The 24,169-nt window shown below is 37.8% G+C and overlaps 1 protein-coding gene across 1 annotated transcript; it reads left to right on the plus strand.

The window, feature by feature from the left end:
• The first annotated feature begins 7,339 nt into the window (after positions 1-7,339).
• LOC121517690 (opioid growth factor receptor-like protein 1) lies at positions 7,340-18,114 on the plus strand. The gene is made up of 7 exons (XM_041799656.1): positions 7,340-7,628; positions 8,140-8,205; positions 8,290-8,371; positions 8,462-8,540; positions 10,541-10,607; positions 12,553-12,701; positions 12,789-18,114. The coding sequence occupies exons 1-7, from the start codon at positions 7,497-7,499 to the stop codon at positions 13,891-13,893; spliced, it is 1,680 nt and encodes a 559-aa protein (XP_041655590.1). The 5' UTR covers positions 7,340-7,496; the 3' UTR covers positions 13,894-18,114.
• The last annotated feature ends 6,055 nt before the right edge of the window (positions 18,115-24,169 follow it).

The raw sequence follows: 24,169 nt of genomic DNA on the forward strand, positions 1-24,169 counted from the left end.
GACAGTGTTAATTAAACATATACAGAGTTAAATTTAAAACTTTAAACGTGATTTTGTCGGTACATCCTTTAGGAATACCTAAACTCACAGGTGGGACCTCTAACTCGGTGGACAACTTCACTCATGGTGCAAATGCTTCTCACATAAAAAAAGCAATCCACGGGAAACATGAGCAAATGAACCCCAGCAGGGATCACTGTAAAACAAGCAACATCCAAAAACAACTAAAACCAAATAAAACACATCTAAACACTCTGTTCAAAGCCATGACTGAGAACTCCACTGTCAAATAACTCCAACGCTGAGGATCATTTCACTCAGAATGGAGGTAAAGTTATACTTTGGGAGTTAGAATCAACACAGAAATGTTTAATCAACACTCCAGTTCTTGCTGTGTCAATTTAGAAACTGCTAGATGTTGCACCTTTAACATGAGTGTCTTTTAAATGTATGTTGAACACAGCATATGATAACACTAGATTTCTACATTTTTAATATTGCATGAATAGATTCACTTATAGACTGCTACTTCAGTCGCTTAACTCAGCGTCATCCTTAAGTGCAATTTTAGTGAAAAGGACAAGGAAGAGCTTACAGTTTGAAGAGTGAGGCGAAAAGATGTGCAAGGAAGAATAATGCAACCATTTGCTACCCAGAGTGCATTGCACAACAACGGCAGCCTGATCGATTTCTCAAAATTTCTCCCAGTGAAAAACTCTGATGTGTTTCTGCCAAACCTAATAAACATAGATGTTAATTAGTAAGGATGGCATGTCTTAATGTGCAGGGTTCCCTTGATTAGACTCAGATGACCCTCAGCTCCATCGACCGGGCTCTAAAAAGGATAAACAGGAAGTATGAGACTTATTTTTGATGGAGAAACAGACTATCAAATTGTCTGCAACCATGGCCCGCCTGCTCTAATGTAATTGTAATAATCTCTCTGCCCATATCAACCAGTCTCTCCATCTGTATTGTGCCCATTTTGAATATGCTAATATGAAATTCATTTTATAAAGACAAAGCACCAAATAGCATCAGCAAATAGTGGATGCCTGCAGAGCCCTCTGGTTTCCACAGTAACAAAAACCAAAAATAGAAACCCACACCAGCGGCCATTCAACACTGAATCCCTTGATAATACACAGTTCTATTTATACCCACTTATAGTGAAAATTGCTCCCATGGGTGAATGCATCTGTCCAGTTATTGAAAGGTGGACATCACAGTCCAATTATATGATCACACCTCCGACTCTGTCTGTATGCTGCTGGTCTTTACAGTCTGGATAACTGGATCTATTTTATGATGCAACACTGGAGATATTAAACGTGAGATGTTTGTAATGAGAGCCGAGGCTCACTGAGTTTGAGCAGGGAGATGTTTTTGGCAGCAGAAACAAAAAGTGCTTTCTTATCACGTAAACACAGATGTGACAGTTGATCTGTTTACTAATGTGTTTCCATTTAAGTTTATGCAGTTGCCAAAAAAAGCTATGCATCATTGGGAATTTCACTCTTAGGATACTGTGAAAATTAAATTTTCCAGCATGTACTCGTCCAATATTGTCAACCTCCAGTCTTAAATCATGCTGATACGATTCGAACCAAAGGAATTCTTGAATTCTTGAAAATCTGAAAATTCGAATCAATCAAGAGAACATTTGCTTGGTCTCTTGTTGCAGCATGATGAGTTGCTTCTCTTTGGCTAATGTGATAATGACAAACTCAGATTTGGGCAGATAACTCGACAAGTATGAAGACACATCTTTTCATTTTATGTAGTTCAACTTTTTTGAGGGTATTTTTTTTGTATTTTGTAGACAAATTTACTTACATACCCCCCGATTTACTGCAGTCCACACATGCATGTTTTGCATATCACATGGTTAGGTCATTCCACATGTAAGCTGCAGGTTTAAGTCTGGTCCAGGGACAGAGCTAGGCCTTGCCAACATTAGGGGCTTAGCCCAGGACTATAGGGAGGTCCAGGGGCATTCTCCTTGAGAGATTTTTCCTGCTTTACAGATGCTATTTCCATTGATTTTAAGCATTGTGTAAGTGTGTGTTTTTGTGAAATGCACATATTTTATTTGAGAAAACTTAATGTGCCTAATTTAAAGTGTTGAGGATATAAATTATTTCATAATCAGCACCTAAGTGTTGAGTATACGCCTGTAACTTAAATGTAAATAGCAAAACATAATTTAAAAACTGACCTGTTCTCTATAGGCCCTCTGTGATCTATTCCTTTCTGACTTACTCTGTTCTCTCCTCCTCCTCTAATCTTTAATTCTCTCTCTGCTCCACTCTTTTACTCCTGGATGGAAGTTTGCTCCACTGAAAGAAGAAAATATCAAAACAAGGAGTCTTTAGATTTATGAGCATTATATTACCATTAAAGAGAAAGTTTTATATCTATCTAAGCCACATTAGCTCTTGGTGCCTCTGCTATGTCTTCTGTAACAAAGCTCTATTATCTGATCAACAGTTTCATCTTCTGCCTCTCCCTTCTTCACAACTGTCATTCACACAGCACCTTTATTCATTTTTATACATCCATTAACTCAAAACTTCCAAAAAGAAAAACACACCAATAGGTACAAGGCATGTAGGATTTACTGTGAACTCCAGCATGGTAGTGTGATAGGATGCCACCTGTGCAGCAAGTCCAGTCATGAAATTTCCTTGCTCCTAAATATTCCACAGTCAACTGTCAGTGGCATTATAACAAAGTGGAAGTGATGGGAACAACAGCAACTCAGCCACAAAGTGGTAGGCCATGTAAAATGACGGAGCGGGGTCAGCGGATGCTGAGGCACATAGTGTGCAGAGGTCACCAACTTTCTGCAGTCGATCGCTACAGACCTCCAAACTTCATGTGGCCTTCAGATTAGCTCAAGAACAGTGCGTAGAGAGTTTCATGGAAAGGGTTTCCATGACCAAGCAGCTGCATCCAAGCCATACATCACCAAGTGCAATGCAAAGCATCGGATGCAGTGGTGTAAAGCACGCCGCCACTGGACTCTAGGGCAGTGGAGACGCGTTGGAGAAAACTGGGAACAGTGGTGAACCTTCCCAGGAGTGATCGACCAACCAAAATGGCTCCAGGAGTGCAACGATGACTCATCCAGGAGGTCAAAAAAGAATGCAGAACCAAATCCAAAGAAGTGCAGACCTCACTGGCCTCAGTTAAGGTCAGACTTCATGACTCAACCATAAGAAAAACACTGGGCAAAAACGGCATCCATGGGAGAGTTCCAAGGCCAAAACCACTGCTGACAAAAAATGAACACAAAAGCTCCTCTCACAGGGCACACAAATGGTTGAGTGGTTTAAGGCACATCCCATGTACGCCGCATGTCTCTCCCCACTCTTGTCCCCTGTTTCCGAGTCTGTCCACTGTCCTACTCTATCTGATCTATCTAACAAAGGGAGAAAAGGCACAAAAATCAATCTTTAAAAAAAAAAAAGAAAGAAAGAAAAGAAAGCTCGTCTCACATTTGCCAGGAAACATCTTGATGATCCCCAAGACTTTTGGAGACATATTCTGTGGCCTGACGTGACAAAAGTTCAACTTTTTGGAAAGTGGGTGGCCCGTTACATCTGGGGTAAAAATAACAGCATTTGATAAAAAGAACATCATGCCAACAGTCAAACATGGTGGTGGCAGTGTGATGGTCTGGGGCTGCTTTGCTGCTTCAGGATCTGGACCACTTGTTGTGATTGATGGAACCATGAATTCTGCTGTCTACCAGAAAACCCTGAAGGCCAACATCCAGCCATTACTTCATGCCCTCAAGCTCAAGCACTCTTGAATTATGCAGCAGGACAACAACCAGAAAAATACCAGCAACTCCACCTCTGGCTCAAATAAACAAAACAAAGGTTTTGGAGTGGCCAAGTCAAAGTCCGGACTTAAATCAAATTGAGATGCTGTGGTGAGACCTTAAACAGGCAGTTCATGATGGGAAACCCTCCAATATGGCTGAGTTAAAACAATTCTGTGAAGAAGAGTGGGCCAAAATTCCTCCACAGTGAGTGAAATACTCATCACCAGTCATCACAAACGTTCAATTATCAGTTATTGCTGCCAAGGGTGGCACAACCAGTTATTAGGTTCAGGGGCAATTACTTAGATAGGTTTGAATTTTTATTTCCCTTAATAAATAAAATCATCATTTAGAAACTGCATTTTGTATTTACTTGGGTTATCTTTGTGAGATATCAAAATTGGTTTAATGACATTTAAATGTGATAAATATGTAAAAAACTCAGGAATCAGAAAGGGGGCAAATACTTTTTCACAGCACTGTATATACTTCAATTTCTCTTAATTCAACCTACAATCATCTCATTGACAAATTAAACATCCTTGAGTCAGTTGTTCAAGACGCGCAAAACCCTTTAGATTATGAGATGACAGAAGCAGAGCTGCTGGCTAAAATCCAGGCTCTGACTCTCAGAAAAGCTGGTGGTCCTGATGGCCTTTTAAAGGAAATGCTCAAATTCAGTGACCAAAAATTGGGCATGGCTTTAGTTAAATTATTTAACCTAATTTTGAACACTGGACATTTCCCAGACCTCTGGAGTGAAGGAATTATCACCCGGTCTTTCATCACATGTCATCCTTACTCTCTGAACCAGTTTCCAGCTCTGTCCACAGCCCAATTTTACTTATTATTTGCAAAACAAATAATAAAGAGGATGAATAAAATAAAATGGGGCTAGACACTTAGATTGTGTGGTAAAAATATGGTAGCAAAATCCAAATGTTTAACCCCTTAAAGCAGAAAATTATCTTTTTTTTGGAACTGAGATGAGTATTTAACCCTCAACCAAAATTCAAAAAAGAAATAATCCATTAAATTTCACTTATTTATTTATTTCTTTTGGTGTCACTTTCCATACATTAGACATTTTTGGCAACTGATAATCCACTGGAGAACATTTTACCATTTATCAGATTTTATTCAAAAGGTTTATAGGTGATTTATTGATCATGTTTATCAAAAGCATTGAATAGAATATAAACATCACAATGAGTATGTATAAAGGTGCAAAAGAAGAAACTGTACAGGTGGTATACTGGTTTAAAGGTTATAGTACATTTTTTCTCAACGCCTATAACACACAGTTTGCAGTTGTACACAGGAAAGATAAAGCTTGCTGTGGGTTAATGTAATTCATAAAGTCTTATTAATCATGCATTCTTTTTATCTGCAGGTTCTGGGGTTCAGGGAGTCTGTGTGGGGAGCGGGGAGGAATGGAGTTCTGTTCGAGAGGCTGACAGCAGAGGAGAAGAAACTGTTCTTGTAGAAGGAGGTTTTGGTCCTGATTGAGTTCAGCTTCCTGCCAGAAGAGAGGGTCTCAAAAAGTAACAAGTTTGAAACCTTTATAGAGTTAAGAGGCCCAACTTCATACTTCGCGTGGCTAGGCATAACATGCTCAAGGCCAAAACAGTCAAATTGGCAGAAAATTCTCCACTTACAAAACATACAGTACATTTCAGTTGGCTCAATTAAAGTTGTTGCACTTGGTATATATACTGTATCTTACATAGTTTAAGAAATTCAGTATGTGTTGTATCTCTAGATCAGTTATCAAGCGTGCACTCAACATTATCCCTTAGGCCTAGGGACATTTTTCCCTTTAAATTTTCATTTTTGGATTATTTTTCCAATTTTAATAACTATAATGCAATTTGGTGGAGGGCTGCATTTTTCCCAAATTTTGAAAAATGTAAATTATATATTAAAATATGCCTGTGGTAGTCTGTGAAATCCTAAAACTCACTTTCACTATGTTAATGGCAAAAATGTCCTCATTATAATACCAGTTTTCGATCCTATTGCCATTACAGCATAAAATTATGTTCTCTGTTGTTTTTGGCTTCCAATATAGAGTCAACGCTCAATTTTTTTTAAAATTATATTTCACCAGATGGTGCCCTTTATGTTCTTTCCCCATTGGTAAATACATATATTTTCCTGGTTACAACAATTGGACAGGAGGCTGCTGAGGGCTAATATACCAAATATTTGCAACTAGAGTTGTTTATTTGTATTAATATGATGTCAAAGAGTGGTATGAATATGTCTGGTGAACACACTTCAATAAACAAGGCTGAAGCTAGTCAAAAGATCTGAGTCTTTTAAAGTAGAAACAAATATGGATTTCATTTTATAGCAGTTTTTGGATGAGGACATTGTTGTTCTTAACAGTTCAAAAGACACTTTTTGTTACTGAGGCCTGAGGGTTTGTCAAGTTGGCTTTTCTGTGTAATTTTGTTTTGGTGTGATAAATTCTGTGAACAAGCTTTGACTGAATAAAACAGTTTTTTAAATGTGTCTTTTTTATGTAGAAAACTACTAAAAACTGTGGGCTATAAAAGAAGACAACCTATATTTATTGTATTTATTTTTGTTTATCTCTACTGTCAATGAAACAATTTTAGCCAGCCTTTGTGTGCTTTCTTTTTCATAAGCACCACCATGAAGTTACAGCCAATGAGGTCAAGAGAACTGATACTTGTATTAAAAAGTGACTTCTTTTAGAAACCCACATGAACTATACCATCTTAATTATCATAACATGTGACATTTTCCTACAAAGAATGAAACTAAATACATGAAGAACAAATAATTTAGATGGAGAGCTGCAAAATAATCAAATTGGGAGCTGCGTGTCCCCTAATTAATGTAATCTTAACTGGACTGATTTCATATAAATATTTTCATACTTTTGTAAAGTGTTTGTGTAATACTTGTTCTTATACATCATGCTATCAAAAAGCCTTCAACATCGCTGCCTTTTTCGTTACATAAGAGTCAAGAGAGTTTTCCTGTAGGCTACCTAAGATAAGCTTCCTGACTCATATCATCTGTTTTGCAGTTTATATCACCTTCAACCAACACAGTAGGTGATGCATTTCTGTGGAATCGGAAAAATGATTTTTTTTTTTAAGAAAGCACATTAAGACATTGAAATGACTGCAAGATAAATCCACGAGTAAGTCATATTTATCTAATCATAGAGACCAGAAGAGGGCGTTCAGGTCGTGTGGGTGAAAATGGTCACGTTTGGCCGTCTGGTGCGGAACTTAAGGACAGTGCCTACCTTCATTTTTATATTTGTGTTAAATTGTAGACCATTGTTGTCGCCTGTGGCTGCAAAGACAGTATAGGGGGTGTTTTCTTGCAGACTAAAATCCTTAAAAAATTTGTTAGAGAAATTTTTCCGTTGAAAGTTGAGGCAAATGTATGTCCAGTGATGTGAGTTCTGAAAATTGCAACGTTGTTGAATCACCTGAAGGCAGCATCGGCACTGCAGCCGCCAACGGTGCCGCTGTCTGACGATGGTAGACTAGAGAGACGGATGGTCGGAGCCGTCCCCGTACAACCTGAATATGCAAGTGTAACTTGAAACGAGCCGGTTTACTCTGCTGAATCAGGTTGTACACTTACTTAGCTTTAGGTAGTCATATTTTTTAAAATAATGGAGGACGACTGTGTTTGTGAGTACGACTCGACCTGGGACACAGAGAGTGATGGAGACGACCCGGCCGGAGAGAGCCAAACCCGTCGGTCAAGTCAAGACAAAAACAAGTCTGGCTGGACTTTAGTAACTGTACGTGTCTGTATAATACATAGCCATACTACAACTTAAATAAATGCTGTTAGGATGTTGAAAATGGCGACTTGTAACTCGTTGCTTTTGCACCCGGCCAGACGTTTGCTAACATGACTGGAAAGCTAATGATAGCTGTATGCCTTTCTGCAGCAGTAGCTTACTAGCCTAGCAAGCCGCAGATGTTAGCTTACTTTTAAGGAGATGTGCGTCGTTGTAATGATTTTTCATTAACCATGCTTGGAGTCTCAGGGTAGTTTTTCCTCATATGTTATTATTCAGGGCAAAATAAAACACCAGAATGTCGTATTTATGCTGAATTTGGTGTTGAAAGTGGGTTAGCTTGGCCTTACTGATGTCAACTAGTTTTGCCAGTTTGCTTCATTCATAAGATCGGGGCATCACTTGTAATTATTGCGTCTCTATATGCGTATTTTATTTAACTTTGCAGTCTTCATCCACGTTTAATATAACCATTAGATATGTAAGTTAGTTTCACTTTCACCCACAGTGGCATCATACGCCAAGAAACATGAGAGCAGCAAAGGACATGCAGAACTACAGAAGAGGATATCCAGTGAGTACCAGCCTGATAATCCAACTATAAATATCTCCTCCATTATATATGAGAGTGGTCTGAATCTGCTTTTTGTTCTTGCAGAATCTCACAGACGATGAGTGCTCAGAAGACAAAATGAACAATTTGCAGTTTTATCTGAATAAATTTCCATCTGCTCCGGATGGTAATGTTTCAGCCTCTTTTGAAAGATATTTTTAGCATTTAGGAAAGCATGTGACCTGTTTCATGATGCTCTCTTTATCATGTCCCACAGATGTCTACATCGAATCATTCCTTAAGGAATGGAAGAATGACTATAAAAGATTGGAGAGAGTTCATTCCTACATTCAGTGGTAGGTATTAATTATACTTTGTACTTTGCACAGGTTTATCTATGTAAGAGTAGAGTTTACTGAGATAATTTTATCTAATTCTGTTGACCTTGTAATGAGAAGCCTGTCCCTATTATTGTGCCGATGTGAAACATGATTTAGTTGATAAGGTGTAATTCTTATGTTTGGTACACTATTGCATGTTTTGGGTGGGTTTGTTTTCATCTCAAAAATTAGAATATCATGAAAAGTTGTGAAAGAGGTAAAACTTCCAAATATTCTCAACACATCTCAAACAAAGTGAAATCTTTTTTTATGTTTTGTTTTGTTGTTGTTTGTTTGTTTTTTTTTCGTTTTGTTGTAATGTTGATGATTATGGCTAACGTTTCATAAAAATCAAAAATCCATCACCTCAAAATATTAGAATGTCACAAAACATCACTCCAAAAAGGATTTAGAATACAAAAAATGTGGCCTAATGTAAAATAATGCTCATTCAAGCACTCAGTGTTTGGTAAGGGTTCCTTTTGCATGAGTTGCTGCATCTTTGCAATGTGGCAGGGAGCCAATCAGTTCACGGTACTGCTGTGGTGTAGCCTAGGTGGGGTTCAGGTCAGGTTAGGCAAGTTAGCTGGCCAATCAAGCATAGTAATACCATGGCAGGTAAACCTTGTAGTTTTGGCTTCACTGTGGGCAGGTGCCAAGTCCTGCTGGAAAAGAAAACCAATATCTCCGTAAAGCTTCTCAGCAGATGGAAGCATCTACTGTACTCTACAATCTCCTGGTTGACTGGGCTTGGAAAAAGCACAGTGGGCCAACAGCAGCAGATGTCATGGCACCCCAAATCATCACTGGCTGTGGAAACTGAAAACACTGCACCTCAAGAACCTTAGATACTGCACCTCTCAGATTATCCTCCAGACTCTGGGACCTTGATTTCCAAATGAAATCAAAATTTACTTTAATCTGAAAACAGGACTTTATACCACCGAGCAACAGTCCAGTTCTTATTCTCTTAGCCCAGGTGAGAGGCTTATGACATCTTTAATTCAGGAGTGGTTTGACACTAACAACACAACACTTGTGCCCCATTACCTGGACCTGTCTGTGTGTGATGGCTTATGATGCACTGACTCCAGCCTCAGTCAGTTCTTTGTGAAGCTCCCCTAAGTTCTTGAATCTGCTTTGTTTGACAGTCCACTGAAGGTTGAGCTCACCCCTGTTGCTTGTGCACTTTTTCTTATCACACTTCTCCCTTCCAGACAGTTTTCCATGAATATGCTTTGATACCGCCTCAGAGAACAGCCTGCCCTTTCAGTAGTGTCTTTCTGGGGCTTAGCCTCCCTGTGATCAGGGTCAGTGATTGTCCTCTGGACAACAATCAAGTCAGCAGTCTTCCCCATGATTGCAGTTGTGTGTACTGAACCAGAATCAGAGATGATAAGCTCAGGAAAGCTTTACAGATTGGACTTTTCCACAATATTCTCATATTTTGAGAAATTGTGTTTTAGATTTTTATGAGCTGTGAGCCATAATCCTCAGAACTAAAACAAACAACAGTCTTGTAATATTTCCTAATGTATGAGATGTATCTAAAACATATGAAAGTTTAACTTATTGATGTAAATCACAAGGATATAAATATCTTTTGTAGGATGGTCTATTTTTTAGATGCACCTGTTGAAGCACATAGCATGTAACTTAACTGATTCACAATACTTTTAATCTAAAGTATGTTAAGAAAAGACTAGATTTGTGTCCTAGTTCAGCACAACACTCAAGCTCTTTCTAAAAATTGAATGATTTTTATAAAATCTACATTTTAAATACAGCAGCCTCTCAATTAATAAACTATTTTAGGTTTAGAGAGGCCTCAGAGGTGTATATGATCAGTTAATTCATCCATACCTTTATATGAAGATTCATATGACGAGCTGACATTATCTTAATTAAAGAACTCACAGTTTCATTAGGAGCTAATTGGTTCTGTGTTTCTTACTTGAATCTTCTGCCATCATAAGGCTGTTTCCACTGCGAGAGCCGGGGGTTAATTACATGGCTTCAGAACTCACCAAGAAGGAAATTGAGGTAAGTGGATCATAAATGAAAACTTTAAATGACAATCAAACCAGTTATAATGCAGTTGGGTGTTAACAATTATATGGTATCTCTTTTTTTTTTTAGGTTTGTGTCATTAATAATGTAAATAGAGTTCAGAGCTATAACTCAGCCATCAGTGAGCCAAATGAGTTTTCAAGATTTTTAAGTAATTGAGTTATAAAAGACGCTGGCATGGGGGGGTGTCCCTTTATGTCCTTCAACATTTGTATTTAACCTCTCTGAACATCAGGTGTAAATTACATTGTATTTGTTTAAAAAAAAAAAAAGTCATAAAAGCCCTTTACAAAAAAGGCCAACCCCCCTGTAACTGAACATTCTTAAGAAGCCTAGTTTGTCTAGTAATCGTGGCATCTTCATAAAATGAGTCAAGCCTGTTTTAAACTGGCATATCTTACCTACAGTGTATCTACACCGTAGCAAGGACTACATCCTTGTGCATTGCTGTGTTGCTCTGCATTAATCTGACCAAACACTACTCAGCAGTGCATTTTTATGCCAGTTACTGATCCCGCTGCCTCATTTCCTGCTTGTTAGTGTTTAGGACATCATGACAACTTAAACAGAGCCTTTTATGTTGAATTTGGGGTTGATTCATCTTGAGCAGCGGTTGATTATACTGCATTTACTGCAAAGACGAAAAAGAGGAGGAGATAGAAGTTCAGCTGCTGAATCAGTTGAGGCAGACGACGGGGAATGTTTTACAGTCGTTCAGCCACTGAGAGATATTGATGAGGAAATGCATGAATGATAGTTTCAGTAGGTTTGACTAGTTTGTTATGGGCTTCTCCTGTGGACCGATCCCAGGGATGGCATTCAACATGTAGTTACTTTTTTGAAGAGGTGAACATCAGGCTACATGCATAAGTCTCAGTGTAGCATCCAGGGCTACACAGAACTGTGGTGTATGATACAGCATAGATTTAACACAAGATTATAACTCAGGCTTTAAATCAGGATATATTTTTCAATGTAGACATTTTTTTACTTGGTAGGACACAAGTATGTCATTAATTTGCTAACATTTTTAACCATTATCCTGTTACCTTGTATAAAGTTTAGTGAAATATGTCAGCCCTTTTCAATAGACATTGCAAATAGTCACATCAAGAGACCCTATACCACTAAGCCATCTGCGGGCCATAATTTCATTTCTTAATTTGTATCTGTAAACCAGACCAAAGAGACTAGCTAAAACTTGCAGCAGGTTGCTCTGTTCTTAAAAACCATATCAGTCCACACTGTTGCAACTGAAACAGACAACACATCCTTCCCATAGAAACAACTCGCACAGTCACTAATTCAAAGTTAATTGATTCTTAAGTTACTGAACAATAAATCTGTCTCAACAAGGAAATTGCTGCACACTATCTTTGTTATAACAAAGATATCCACTGAGGATATGTCATTTTCCACTGACAAATTTAGCAGCTATGGCCTTGAGGCTGTCTACAGGCTGAAGTTTCTTGGCGAAAAGTAAAAAATTAACGGCAGATATCATTTCCAAAATTTACAATAAGAAATTGAATACTTACACTTAAAACAAACAATGTTGCCACTTATAGCCTTTCAAAATGAGACGTTTATTTCCCATGTGGCATTTATCTGCTTGCAGCTGTCTAAAACCAGCTGTCTGCGATTTGCTGAACTGAGTCACAAGCATTATCATCAGACTGCTTGATTATCACTACAGTGATTCGTTCAGACAGCTGCCACTGTCGCCAGCGACGTTCCAAATTAGACGGGTCAAGTTGCGAATGTTTGGTCTAAGCTAGGTGTGATAATAGCTGGACCTGCTTTGTACTATTGGCATATTAAAAGTTGAAAGTGTGCCAGTCTTTAATGTGATTCTTAACCCTGAACATTTAAGCATCCAGTTTCTTATATTCTTGCCTCCACTGTCTTTGTTCACTAGGCATTTAAGAAGAATGAGGACGCTAAAAGAAGGCTGGTCGAGTCCTATGAACTCATGTTGGGCTTCTATGGCATCCGTTTGGTCAACAAAGAGACAGGAGAGGTGAAACGAGCAGACAACTGGAAGGAGCGATTTGGAAATCTAGAGCGGTAATTGTTTGAATATTTTTACATTGCTATCATTTTTAATTGTTCCCTTTTGTTGGTGATTTTTGCCTAACTCGTTCTTTTTTGCAGGAATATGCACAACAACCTGCGCATCACTCGCATCCTGAAGAGCCTGGGTGAGCTGGGTTTTGAGCACTATCAGGCCCCTCTCGTTCGCTTCTTTCTCGAAGAGACTCTGGTTAAAAAGACCCTTAGCAGTGTGAAACGCAGCGTCCTCGACTACTTTCTGTTCGCTGTGCTGGACAAGCGGAAACGTCAGGAGCTTGTGCGCTTTGCATACCTTCACTTTGAGCCAAAGGATAAGTTTGTGTGGTGCCCCAGGAAGATTCAGAAACAATTCAGAAAGGCAGAGAAGAGATCTGATGCAGTTGGGAACGGAGATGGAAAAGAGGAAGTGTATTCACGGAGTAAGAGCAAAGATGGAGAAGTAGTTGTGCAACAAAAAGAGGAAGGACTGGATAGTGTCACAAAGGCTCAGAAAGGAGCCGATAAAACTGTGTGTAAAGATAAAATAGAGTCAGAGGCATCCCCTGAGCCAAAACAAGACGCAGAGACTGTAGGTAATGGAAATGCAGAAGCAGAATCTAATAATGATAACTTGGGCAATGGAAATGACTCAACAGATGATGCTGATGAGATGGATCAGTCACCCAGTCCGGAGTCTGTGACGTCAAAACCTGAGCCCTGTGCGGACAGTGAGGAGAAATTTACCAACAACTCAAAGGACGGCAAGCAGGAACCAGACAACATTATGCAAACAGATGGGGACATAGACACTGAGAAACCACCGAAGAAGAAGCGAGAGGATAATAAGGTGCTGCCAAGCAACGGCTCCGCTGGGGACTTGGACGGCGGTGGGCAGATGGAGGAAAAAGCCGGTGCTAATAAAGCTAGTGGTCAAATGAGCCCATCATCCCAAACTCCTCTTAAGACTTCAAAACACTCACCCTCACTTTCTTCAGGAAGGGAGGAAAAAATCCCAAGGACTGATTTTAATCAAGTGCCAGATAAAAAAGAAGAGGAAGAAACGTCACTGGAAAATGTGTCGGCTACAAATGGGTCAGAGACGAGCACCGATAAAGGTGTGGAGGAACAGGCGAACGGGAAGGAGTCGGAGGATGCTGATATGGAATCAAACCCCTCAAGCTCAGACCAAAATATGGGGAATTCATGAATAAACTGGATGATAGAAGAAAAACATTAGTTTGAACATAAATGAAATGTAATATAGGGTCAGAGTATGATTTTTCTGAGCCTTATTTCTACTATATTTGATGTTTAGATATTGATTCTTTTCACTTCGAAGGAGAATATGAATTCATTAACTCTATTGTGGGACTGGACGAGACTCAGTTTCTACACGGCCATCAGAAAATATGAAAGGAAGAGGCTCGTGATATTCTGTAGTTTGTATAACTGGTATACATAATTTCAAAATCTTTGGAAAACTTGAACTGCTGTGATCTGTGAGGACAGGATTCTGTGATTGACAAAGTGGAACATGTCATTAGATTCTTTTTTATTTCAAGATATATTTTTGAGCTTTTTTGCCTTTAATCAGAGAGGAGGTCACTGGATAGTCGGGAATAGGGATGAGAGAGTGGGGGTGATTTGGTACAAATTGAGATTCTTTTAAATCGATCTGCAAAAATACTAACGCTGCTGTTAATAATCAGACTGTTTGCATCAAACTCATGCTTGTCATCTGATAAAGTATTTCAGGGTCAAACTTCAATAAATAAGCTAGCACCAGGCAAGGTCAGAGTGTCAAACAACTTGTAAAATTCAGCAGAACTGCACATACAGTACATTTACAGCATCATAATTATATGAATATTATTATTATTATTGTTTGTTTTTTAAAGATTATTTCTGGGGGCTTTTTTGGCTTTTTGATAGGGCAGCTTGAAAGAGACAGGAAACATGGGGGAGAGGTTGGGGGGAATACATGCACTAAACAGCGCAGACTGTGTGCACTGAGGACTATTGCCTCTGTATATGGGTGCCTGTTCTACCCACTGAGCTCAACCAGCGCCCAATTCTCTAAATATTATTTTACAAGAAATGTTTCATAGGGTGGAAATCATATTTTTACACAGCTTGTTGGATAGTGGGTGGAGTAGTTGAATATGACACCTAAGCTGTATCATATTTGGAAATTATGGACCATCTTGTTTACATTTGCGGACTTGTCACATGTAAAAAGAAAAAGAAAAAAAAGTATGAGTAACATGCCTTATATGTCATGTTTGAGTAGTTTCAGACTTAACCTGCAAGCTCCCTTGAAAATCTTGACCTCCTTTGTCTGACGTGGAAAACTTCCTGCTGTGATTGACAAGTGTGCAAAAGCAACTCATGATAATTCTAAGTGCAGAGATGAAATGTTCATGAAATTTCCAGGTGTACATATGAAATAACAGTTTAATATTATAATGAAAGGACAAACTATGTAATTCAATGTAATGTAATTCTTAGTACTTCCGATAGTACAGGATATCCATTGTTACATTTGAATTGACAAATTTAAAAATGGCCTTGATAAAACCACAATTAGTTTGGCCTTATGAAAATCCAACAACAAACATGCAAACATCGTTTGCCAACAAACGACAGATTTTCCTTGTATTCAACATGAGCAAAGACCAAACCATGAACACAGAGTATCAGCCTAACTCAAAATAGGGTTGTATATTTCTGTATGAATTATACTTTGTTTACCCCAAGAATGAAACAGATCATACAACATTAATCTGACTAATAACACAGCAGTTATCTTTGATATTTATCAAATGTAATTAAAGCAGGAGTACTATTTTCAGTCATGAAGTTGTGTATTTAAAGCTGTACAACTCCATACTTGGGAAGTGTTGAAACAAGTAACTATAACAACATCTAATGATTTGTTACAGGAGTGGGTATTGGAATTTTGCTGATATCTTATAGGCCATTATTTACAGATTCTGAGATTGCCAAGAGGTCTAGACTAGTGGTTCTTAAATAGTATGGAGGAAAGTGTAGGTGTGTTGTGGAAATATATAAAACCATACATTATAACTGCAACTGTTAAACAACTTAAGTTGCTGTAATATGTTTTAAAGAGGCTATTTTATATGGATATGGTGTGCCTTGAGATTTTGACTCAATCTTAGGTGTGCTTTGGGCAAAGAAAGGTTAAAAACCACTGGTCTGGCCCCAGGACCCAGCACTACTCAACCAGCCACTCAAATCTATTAAATTAAAAAAAGATGGAACAAAACGTGACTGAACACTGAGACAGGACAAAAAATGGGGAGGACATGCATGTATTTGTTTTATTTTGATATTTTTATCACTAGTAAGGTGTCAGTTTGGGTAGTTTCTTAAGAGATATCAAAAAATATGTTATGGGAAAAGCAGCTTTTCCATCCCCTGATGACTAAATAAGTTGAGAACTTGAAAAAAAGACTCATATTCAGTCAGGAACACTCATACATTTTACCATTTTATTGCAGAATGATGTACAGTTATACTTGACAGAGAAGACTGCTCAAATGATGCTCCTAGGTTAGTCAAGCAGCAGGCTTTTACTTTCCAGGTAGTGTGTAGCTAGAAACCCCAATATGGATGGATACATTAATGACAATGCGTACTACATACAAAAAAATAGTTCCGAAGCAATTAATCCACAGTAGCATGAATCTGAATGATGGTGAAACAAGCTTTATGCTATAAAGGAGGAGGCTGGGGTGGAGGAGGTTAAGCTTCGCCTGCAGCAGCGGCGTTAATGTAAGCAGGAGATGAGTGAGAAGTACGTCATATTTAGATACACCACTGTGCTGAGAGAAAGCTGTGATTGCTGTGGGAGTTGGGAGGGGATAATTGGGATCAGCTGGCTGTCAGCTGATCACAGCTGGGCATATGACTACCATGTCCTGCATGAACAAATACGGAGCTTCCTTTATACTCATGGCAAAATCAAGTAAGATAAGATTACGAATCCATATTGAGGACCCGAAGAAGTCAGCTCATTGACCCACTTTTTGGTCCTGGCCCACCAGTTGAGAACCACTGGTCTAGAGGTTAGGTTGCATTGCTAAGAAGTTGTTCTTCCAAGCAGATACCCCAGGGTTCATTCTGTCTTCAGCCCCTTTCTCACGTCATCCCCTGCTCTCTCTTCCTGATGTCCTGCACTATTCATTGCCTTATCTTTTCCAAAAATAAGGGCAAAGAAAAAACAAAAATCTTTATTAAAAAATGAAATACCTGATGCATAGATGAATGAATTCTTACTGGACTTTGAGTGCAGCCAGAACTTTGTTTTGGTCTTTTAATGGACGTAAACAAATATGGAATATCATCAGCCTCATCCCCAATGTTTCTTATAAGTAAGACTGTCAATAGCTGGTATTTAATACTGAAAGCACTATTATTAATGTATATCAATGAGATGAATTGGTTTCAGCATTTTTAACACCTTAATACTTTTAACAATTGAGCAAAGTTTTTGCACTGATAGAAGATTAATTGGATAACTTGTCCTTCTGTTTTTTTAGCTGATTTTATGTGAGTTAAAGTTTGTGTTTCTGCCAGACCCTGTTGTTCTGATGGAATCAAGACTGAATGTCACCTAAGTTATATGTCAATAATCTTGCACAGTCTGCGTGTTCATGCAGATTTGGGAAGTAGACTTTTGAACATTTAGAGCCTTGCCAAAAAATGTGATCGGACTGGTTGATTGTACAAAATGTATGTATGTTGGCAGAAATCAATACGCTTTGGCTATGAGTTAAATCCACTGTATGCTAATTTGACATGGGTGCAGTCATGAAATTTTACAAGCCAGGTCAACAATATTGATGCATCTTTTTACATTTGCACTTAGTTTTCACTATTTGTTGAAGTTTTGGTATTTGCAGAATGAAATGGTAATAACTTTACAAAAGTGCTGAATTCTTTATAATGACTCTTTTCCCTACTACATATCTGGCTGTTAACAAATCAGAATAAAGTGATACTATTTTTGGATGTTTTTATGATATTGATCTGTGTTTAGCCAAAGTCCGACTACAGTTAGTTTATTACATTGTAACTCTCAAACTAACACTGTGGTAGATGTCAGCTTTTGCTCCTATTCCTGAGACTCTTTTTTTGATTTTTCCAGTGAAGCATAAAGTCAGAAATACCTTCTCCAGCCTCAGTGAAGACACGACTCGCAGTAAAAGAAGAAGAAAGATGCTTGAGATATCGATGCAACCCAATCTGTTCAGACCTCAGGATCAATGTGCGTCTGAGGCTGTGAGTCAGGAGGGAAAAATATCTACTGTTCAAGTTTGAGTTTGCTGTTTGTTTTTGCCCGCCTCTATCTATAGATCTACCCCTTCTCTGTTTGACACTATAAATAAAACATCTAACACTCTTATGTTGACTTATTTTAAGTTAAGATCAGAAGTAGTGCTCAGAGTATTCCTCTTTTTAGGGGAAGTGGATTTTCAATTTGTTTTTACTAATTTTACATTTTTGACATGTTTATTCAATGCACATCAATTTATGAATGACAGTTGTTACACTGTCTTTGGTGGTACAGAAATAAGTCAATAGTTTTAAAAAAAATCAGCATCTACTAGGCTTTAATACAAAGTATTCTAACTTTTTAATCATAAATGCTAAACATTCATATGTTAAGTAGTTAGATAAGTGGCATTAGCTATCTTTTTTTCCAATTACAGAACAGTTTATCAAATTTTTGAGTTTGGAATTTGTAATTGCCAAGATGACATTTTCAGTCAAGGTGCATTTGAATTTATTGTTAACATTTAAGTTTTCAGTATTTTATATAGCTTTAAATTACATAAAATTCAAGAAAAAAATCTTACCATTATAAAAAATGATCCTGCAGGCATCATTTTCATCCAACACACTATTAACAACTTTTCACAGTGAAATGGCTACACAGTGCCTACAAAAAGATAGTCACCCCTTAAATGTTTTACCCTTTTATTGATTTTTATCAGTCATGATCTATGTAGTTTGGCTTTTTTGACCAAAAACATGATTTTTAAAAAAACATGATATAAAAAATCAAGTAAACAAATATAAGATAAAATAAATAATAAATATTCACCCCTTTCAAGTCAGTATTTAGTTGATGCAACTTTGCAATTACAATTACAACACTGAGTCTGTGTGGATAGATCTCAGTCAGGCTTGCACATCTGGAACTGCACTTTTCAAGTCCAGCCACAAACTATTGAATTGAAGTCTGGGCTTTACTCGGCCTTTCCAGAAAATTCACCTTGTTGTCTTTACACCATTTCTGTGTAGCTTTTGCTGTAGGCTTTGGGTCATTGTCTTACTGGAAAATAAATCTTACAAGCCGTAGTTTTCTTGCTGATTTAATATAATTGTCCTCCAGGATTTTCCTTTATTTTGTCTCATTCATTTAACACTCTACCTTAACAAGTCTTCCAGGCCTGGTTGCCGAGAAGCATCCCCACGGCATGATGCTGCCACCACCGTGCTTCACTGTAGGGATGGTGTGTTTGTGATGTCCACCAAATATAATGTATTGTCTGATCAACAAAGCACCATTTTGATCTCAACAGACCATTTAATCATGGAGTCGCCAACATGCCTTTTGATGAACTCTAGTCAAGATTTAATACAAGTTTAATACAAGTTTAATACAAGAACAGTGGCTTTCTCTTTGCCACTTTCCTATAAAGGTTTGACTGGTTAAGAATCCAGGCAACATTTGCTGTATGCAGAGTCTCCCCCATCTCAGCTGCTGAAGCTTGTAACTCCTTCAGAGTAGTCATAGGTGCCTGGCCCTTCTCACTAGTCTCCTTCTTGCAGAGACAGTTTGTGAGGACGGTCTGAACTAAGCAGATTTACACATGTGCCATAGTCCTTCCATTTCTTGATGATGGATTTAACTGAACTCCAGGGGATGTTTAGTGCCTTGGATGTTTTTTGTATCAATCCCCTGACTTATACTGTTCAATAACCTTTTCCCCCTGATCCCCGGTTCATTAACTGTGAGACAACTGACACCAACTGGCTGGACATTACATGTTATGGGAAAAATCAGTTTAATAACATGTACGCATACAAGTCCTCTTCTATAATGATGTATGTTCTGTCCTTTCACTTAGTTCAGCCACTTTGTGTTCAATCTAAGGTCCAAACTTCCTCAGTGTGATTGAGTAGTTAAGAGTTGTCAGATGTTTGGATCACTATTTCTCATTTGAAAGGTGGTGGTGGATCAGCTAGACCAGTTGAGAACTACTGCTGTAGCCGTTTAATGTTGGATTTGACTGGAGGCCAGTGTGGCCAATTATTCCTGCAGTTATAAATATTTATTGCTAATTAAACATGACTGGTTGAAGGGAGATTTTCCATGGTTTACATATAACATATAGCCCATTCATTTAAAAAAAAAAAAATCCTCTGGATTTTAAAACAGCTTGTAAAATGTGGCCCATCTAGGTCACTGACTTATGAGTGGTATGGGTGGTAAGAAATTTGTGTGCACAAATACATGAATGAATGGCATCTCTTTGCCCTTTTATATTTCCCCTAATCAAATTCAAGTACTACAAATGAACTGTCACTCAGATGATATATTCTTGTGTATGTTTTTTTTTCAGTTGGAAGAGAGTGAAAAGATACAAGCTTAAGTTTAATTCCTCAAGCAATAAAAATACAAAAAGTAATGCATGTACTAAGTCACACTTTAAAGTACAAAACACGGTAAAATGCAAAGTAGACATACAGTAGTACATACATTTTTGGTTTTCCTACAGAAACAAGCTTATGTCTCATTATCTCAAGAAAATGACAAAGCTTAAGTCTTTGCAGAACTAATTGTCCTTAATATGTTTTGTACAGAGTCGGCCCCGTAGACTGTATATTAGCATGGACAGAGAAACAGCTGCTTGGGAGTGAGGACAAAATATTCAGTCCCCCACCGGACAGCTGCAGTACAAGTCACAAACCCACTTCCTCATTTATGATTGATAAGACATGTTCCAGCTTGAGCTATAAATATGATAATCCTTTCAGTGTGCTTTTCAAAGTAAAAGCCCTTTTTCTCTGACAATATTACCCAAGTTTGAACACAGTGCATTGATTCTGAATTAGTTACAGGGGCAGTTATTTAGTTATTAAAATCACTTGTAAAGTTTTTATTAGATCTGTCTCTGGGTCTCTGCATAAAGTTTTTTTTTTGCACTAGGATGTTGGCTGAGCATTAGTTTTGATATATATGTTGATAATAAGTCTACATTATTGGTACGTTTTAATCCAAATTTAGCCTAGCAACTGGCTCTTCACCCTTTTCTTTAGGCCTAGAAATGTGCATTATGAAATCTATAAAACCCAGAAATTGAGGGGTCTTGCAGACCGCAGATCTCAGACACTCCCCGACGCAGACCACTAGTGAGATGCCACCACAGTCAGATTGGAAGTGACCTAATTTAGCAATGTATTTCCACTGATAAACATTATTTTTGATTCAGCTTTATTCTAAACGAAGTCTGATAGTTAAATTCATAGTATAACTGCATTGCAAACATTACAGACTAAGCAACAGTTCTAAATAAAACAGAAAAAAGGTCACATGACTAATCATGGATGTAAATATGTGTTGACCTCTTTTAGAAGTAGTTGCATGAACAGTGGCTCACTTTAGCTTCATCAGCTTTAGATAAAGCTAAAATAGCCACACTAGCCACATGGTTAACATTACTATGTGGGCCAAAGTAGCTACAGTAGGTTTAGCAAATGTAGCTTAAGCTTGCATAGATGTTAGCTGCATAGATAAGGTAACTGTATAGCTAAAGCTCACTTATCAACGAAGCTAATGTTGGCTAAGTAGCTGCTTAAGTTTAGCAAACACAGCACAAGCTAATGAGCGAAATGTCCCAACCAAGCACCAGCGAGGAGGTTGGTAGTACACATATGGTTCTTGAATGTATTTGCATTGCAATAAAATGCGTTCATTTTTAATGGGCATGAATACGGCTGAAACATTATAGTCATTCTGGGCTTTAGAAAAATGTTTTTTTGGGGAGGTGGGGTAGTGCACTATGGTAGAATGGAATGCAATGGAATGGAAGGATGGAATGGAAAGAACAATGGGATGGAATGGTGGAATGAAATGGTAGAATGGACTGGTAGAATGGAATGGTAGAATGGAATGTAAAGTATAATGGAATGGAATGGTAGAATGGAATGGAATGGTGAAATGAAATGGTAGAATGGAATGGTAGAATAAAATGGAATGTATAATAGAATTGAATGGAAAAATAGAATGGAATGGAAAGTATAATAGAATGGATGGTGGAATGAAATGGTAGAATGGAATGGTAGAGTGGAATGGAATGGTAGAATGGAATGGAATGGTAGATTGGAATGAAAAGAATAATGGAATGGAATGGTGAAATGAAATGGTAGAATGGACTGGTAGAATGGAATAGAATGTATAATGGAATGGAATGGTAGAATAGAATGGAATGGAATGTATAATGGAATGGAATAGTAGAATAGAATGGAATGAAATGTATAATGGAATGGAATGATAGAATGGAATAGAAAATATAATGGAATGGTGGAATTAAATGGTTGAATGGAATGGTAGAGTGGAATGCAATGTATAATAGAATGGAAGGGTAGTATGGAATGGTAGAATGAATGGTAGAATGGAATGGAATGGTAGAATAGAATGGAATGGTAGAAGGGAATGGAATGTATAATGGAATGGAATGGTAGAAGGGAATGGAATGTATAATGGAATAGAATGGTAGAATGGAATGGAAAGTATAATGGAAGGGAATGTTGGAATGAAATGGTAGAATGGAATGGTGGAATGGAATGAAAGAATAGATTGGAATGGTAGAATGGAATGGAATGGTAGAATGGAATGGAAAGTATAGAGGAATGGAATGGTAGATTGGAATTTAAAGAATAATGGAATGGAATGGTTGAATGAAATGGTAGAATGGAATGGTAGATTGAAATGGAATGGTAGAATGGAATGGAATGTATAATGGAAGGGAATGGTGGGATGGAATGGTAGAATATAATGGAATGGTAGAATGGAATGGAATGATAGAATAAAATGGAATGGTAGAATGGAATGGAAAGTATAGTGGAATTGAATGGTGGAATGGAATAGAAAGTATAATGGAATGGAATGGTGGAATGAAATGGTAGAATGGAATGGAATGGTAGAATGGAATGGAAAGTATAAAGGAATGAATGGTGGAATGAAATGGTAGATAGGAATGGTAGAGTAGAATGGAATGGTAGAGTGGAATGGAATGGTAGAATGGAATGGAATGGTAGAATGGAATGGAAAGTATAAAGGAATGAATGGTGGAATGAAATGGTAGATAGGAATGGTAGAGTAGAATTGAATGGTAGAATGGAATGGAATGGTAGAATGGGATGGAAAGTATAAAGGAATGGAATGGTGGAATTAAATGGTAGAATTGAATTGTAGAGTAGAATGGAATGGTAGAACGGAATGGAATGGTAGAATGGAATGGAAAGTATAACGGTACGGGTTGGGGGAATGAAATGGTAGAATGGAATGGTAGAATGAAATGGAATGGAATGTATAATGGAATAGAATGGTTGAATAGAATTGAATGGTAGTACGGAATGGAATGGTATAATAGAATGGAATGGTGGAATGAAATGGAATGGTAGAATGGAATGGAATGGAATTGGCCCCTGTGGCGCGGCCTAAACTTTTGTCCTTAATGGAATTTTTTCCCTTTACGTTACTTTTACTTTTATACTTTAGGAAGTTTTAAAACCAGTACTTTTATACTTTTACTTGAGTTAAAAGCTTGAGTTAATTCTTCAACTTCTACAGAAGCCTTTTTAAACTGTAGTATCCATACTTCTACCTGAGTAATGAATGTGAATACTTTTGACACCTCCGGAGATGAAGTGTTTTCTGTGATTTGGCCATTGATTTCAGTGGAAAAGCGGAGAAAAATCACTTTGCCACTGTCAGTATTCAATTCAGTGGACATACACATTCATGAGGAGGTATGTGAGGGGAGGGGCAGAGCTATGAAGCTCAAACAGGAAGAAGAACAGGAATGGAGGGGGAGTAGAGTTGATTCTACACAATTCTCATCTAATGTTACTTACTCAAGCTTTAAGCTTTAGCTATGTTGGCTACATAGCCACATTATCTAAGTAGCTTGTAGCTAATGTTGCTTTCGTAAGCCTAGCCTTAGCTACATTAGCTGTGTTTGGGTGTTTTCATGGAGGACAAGCTTTTTCCCATCAGTTTACTCATTTTCATGAAGTGTTTTTATAGATTTTGAAGGTATGTTTTGTACTTTTGGTATCTTAACCCATACCTTAAATTATAACTCAAACCCCAACCAGAAGTTCAATCCAATTTTATTTTGAAAGTTTTGGCATATGTTGGACTAGTCTGCAAGAAGGGGTGT

Source organism: Cheilinus undulatus, linkage group 11 (genome assembly GCF_018320785.1).
Source record: "Cheilinus undulatus linkage group 11, ASM1832078v1, whole genome shotgun sequence".
In the NCBI taxonomy this organism is placed as follows: domain Eukaryota; kingdom Metazoa; phylum Chordata; class Actinopteri; order Labriformes; family Labridae; genus Cheilinus; species Cheilinus undulatus.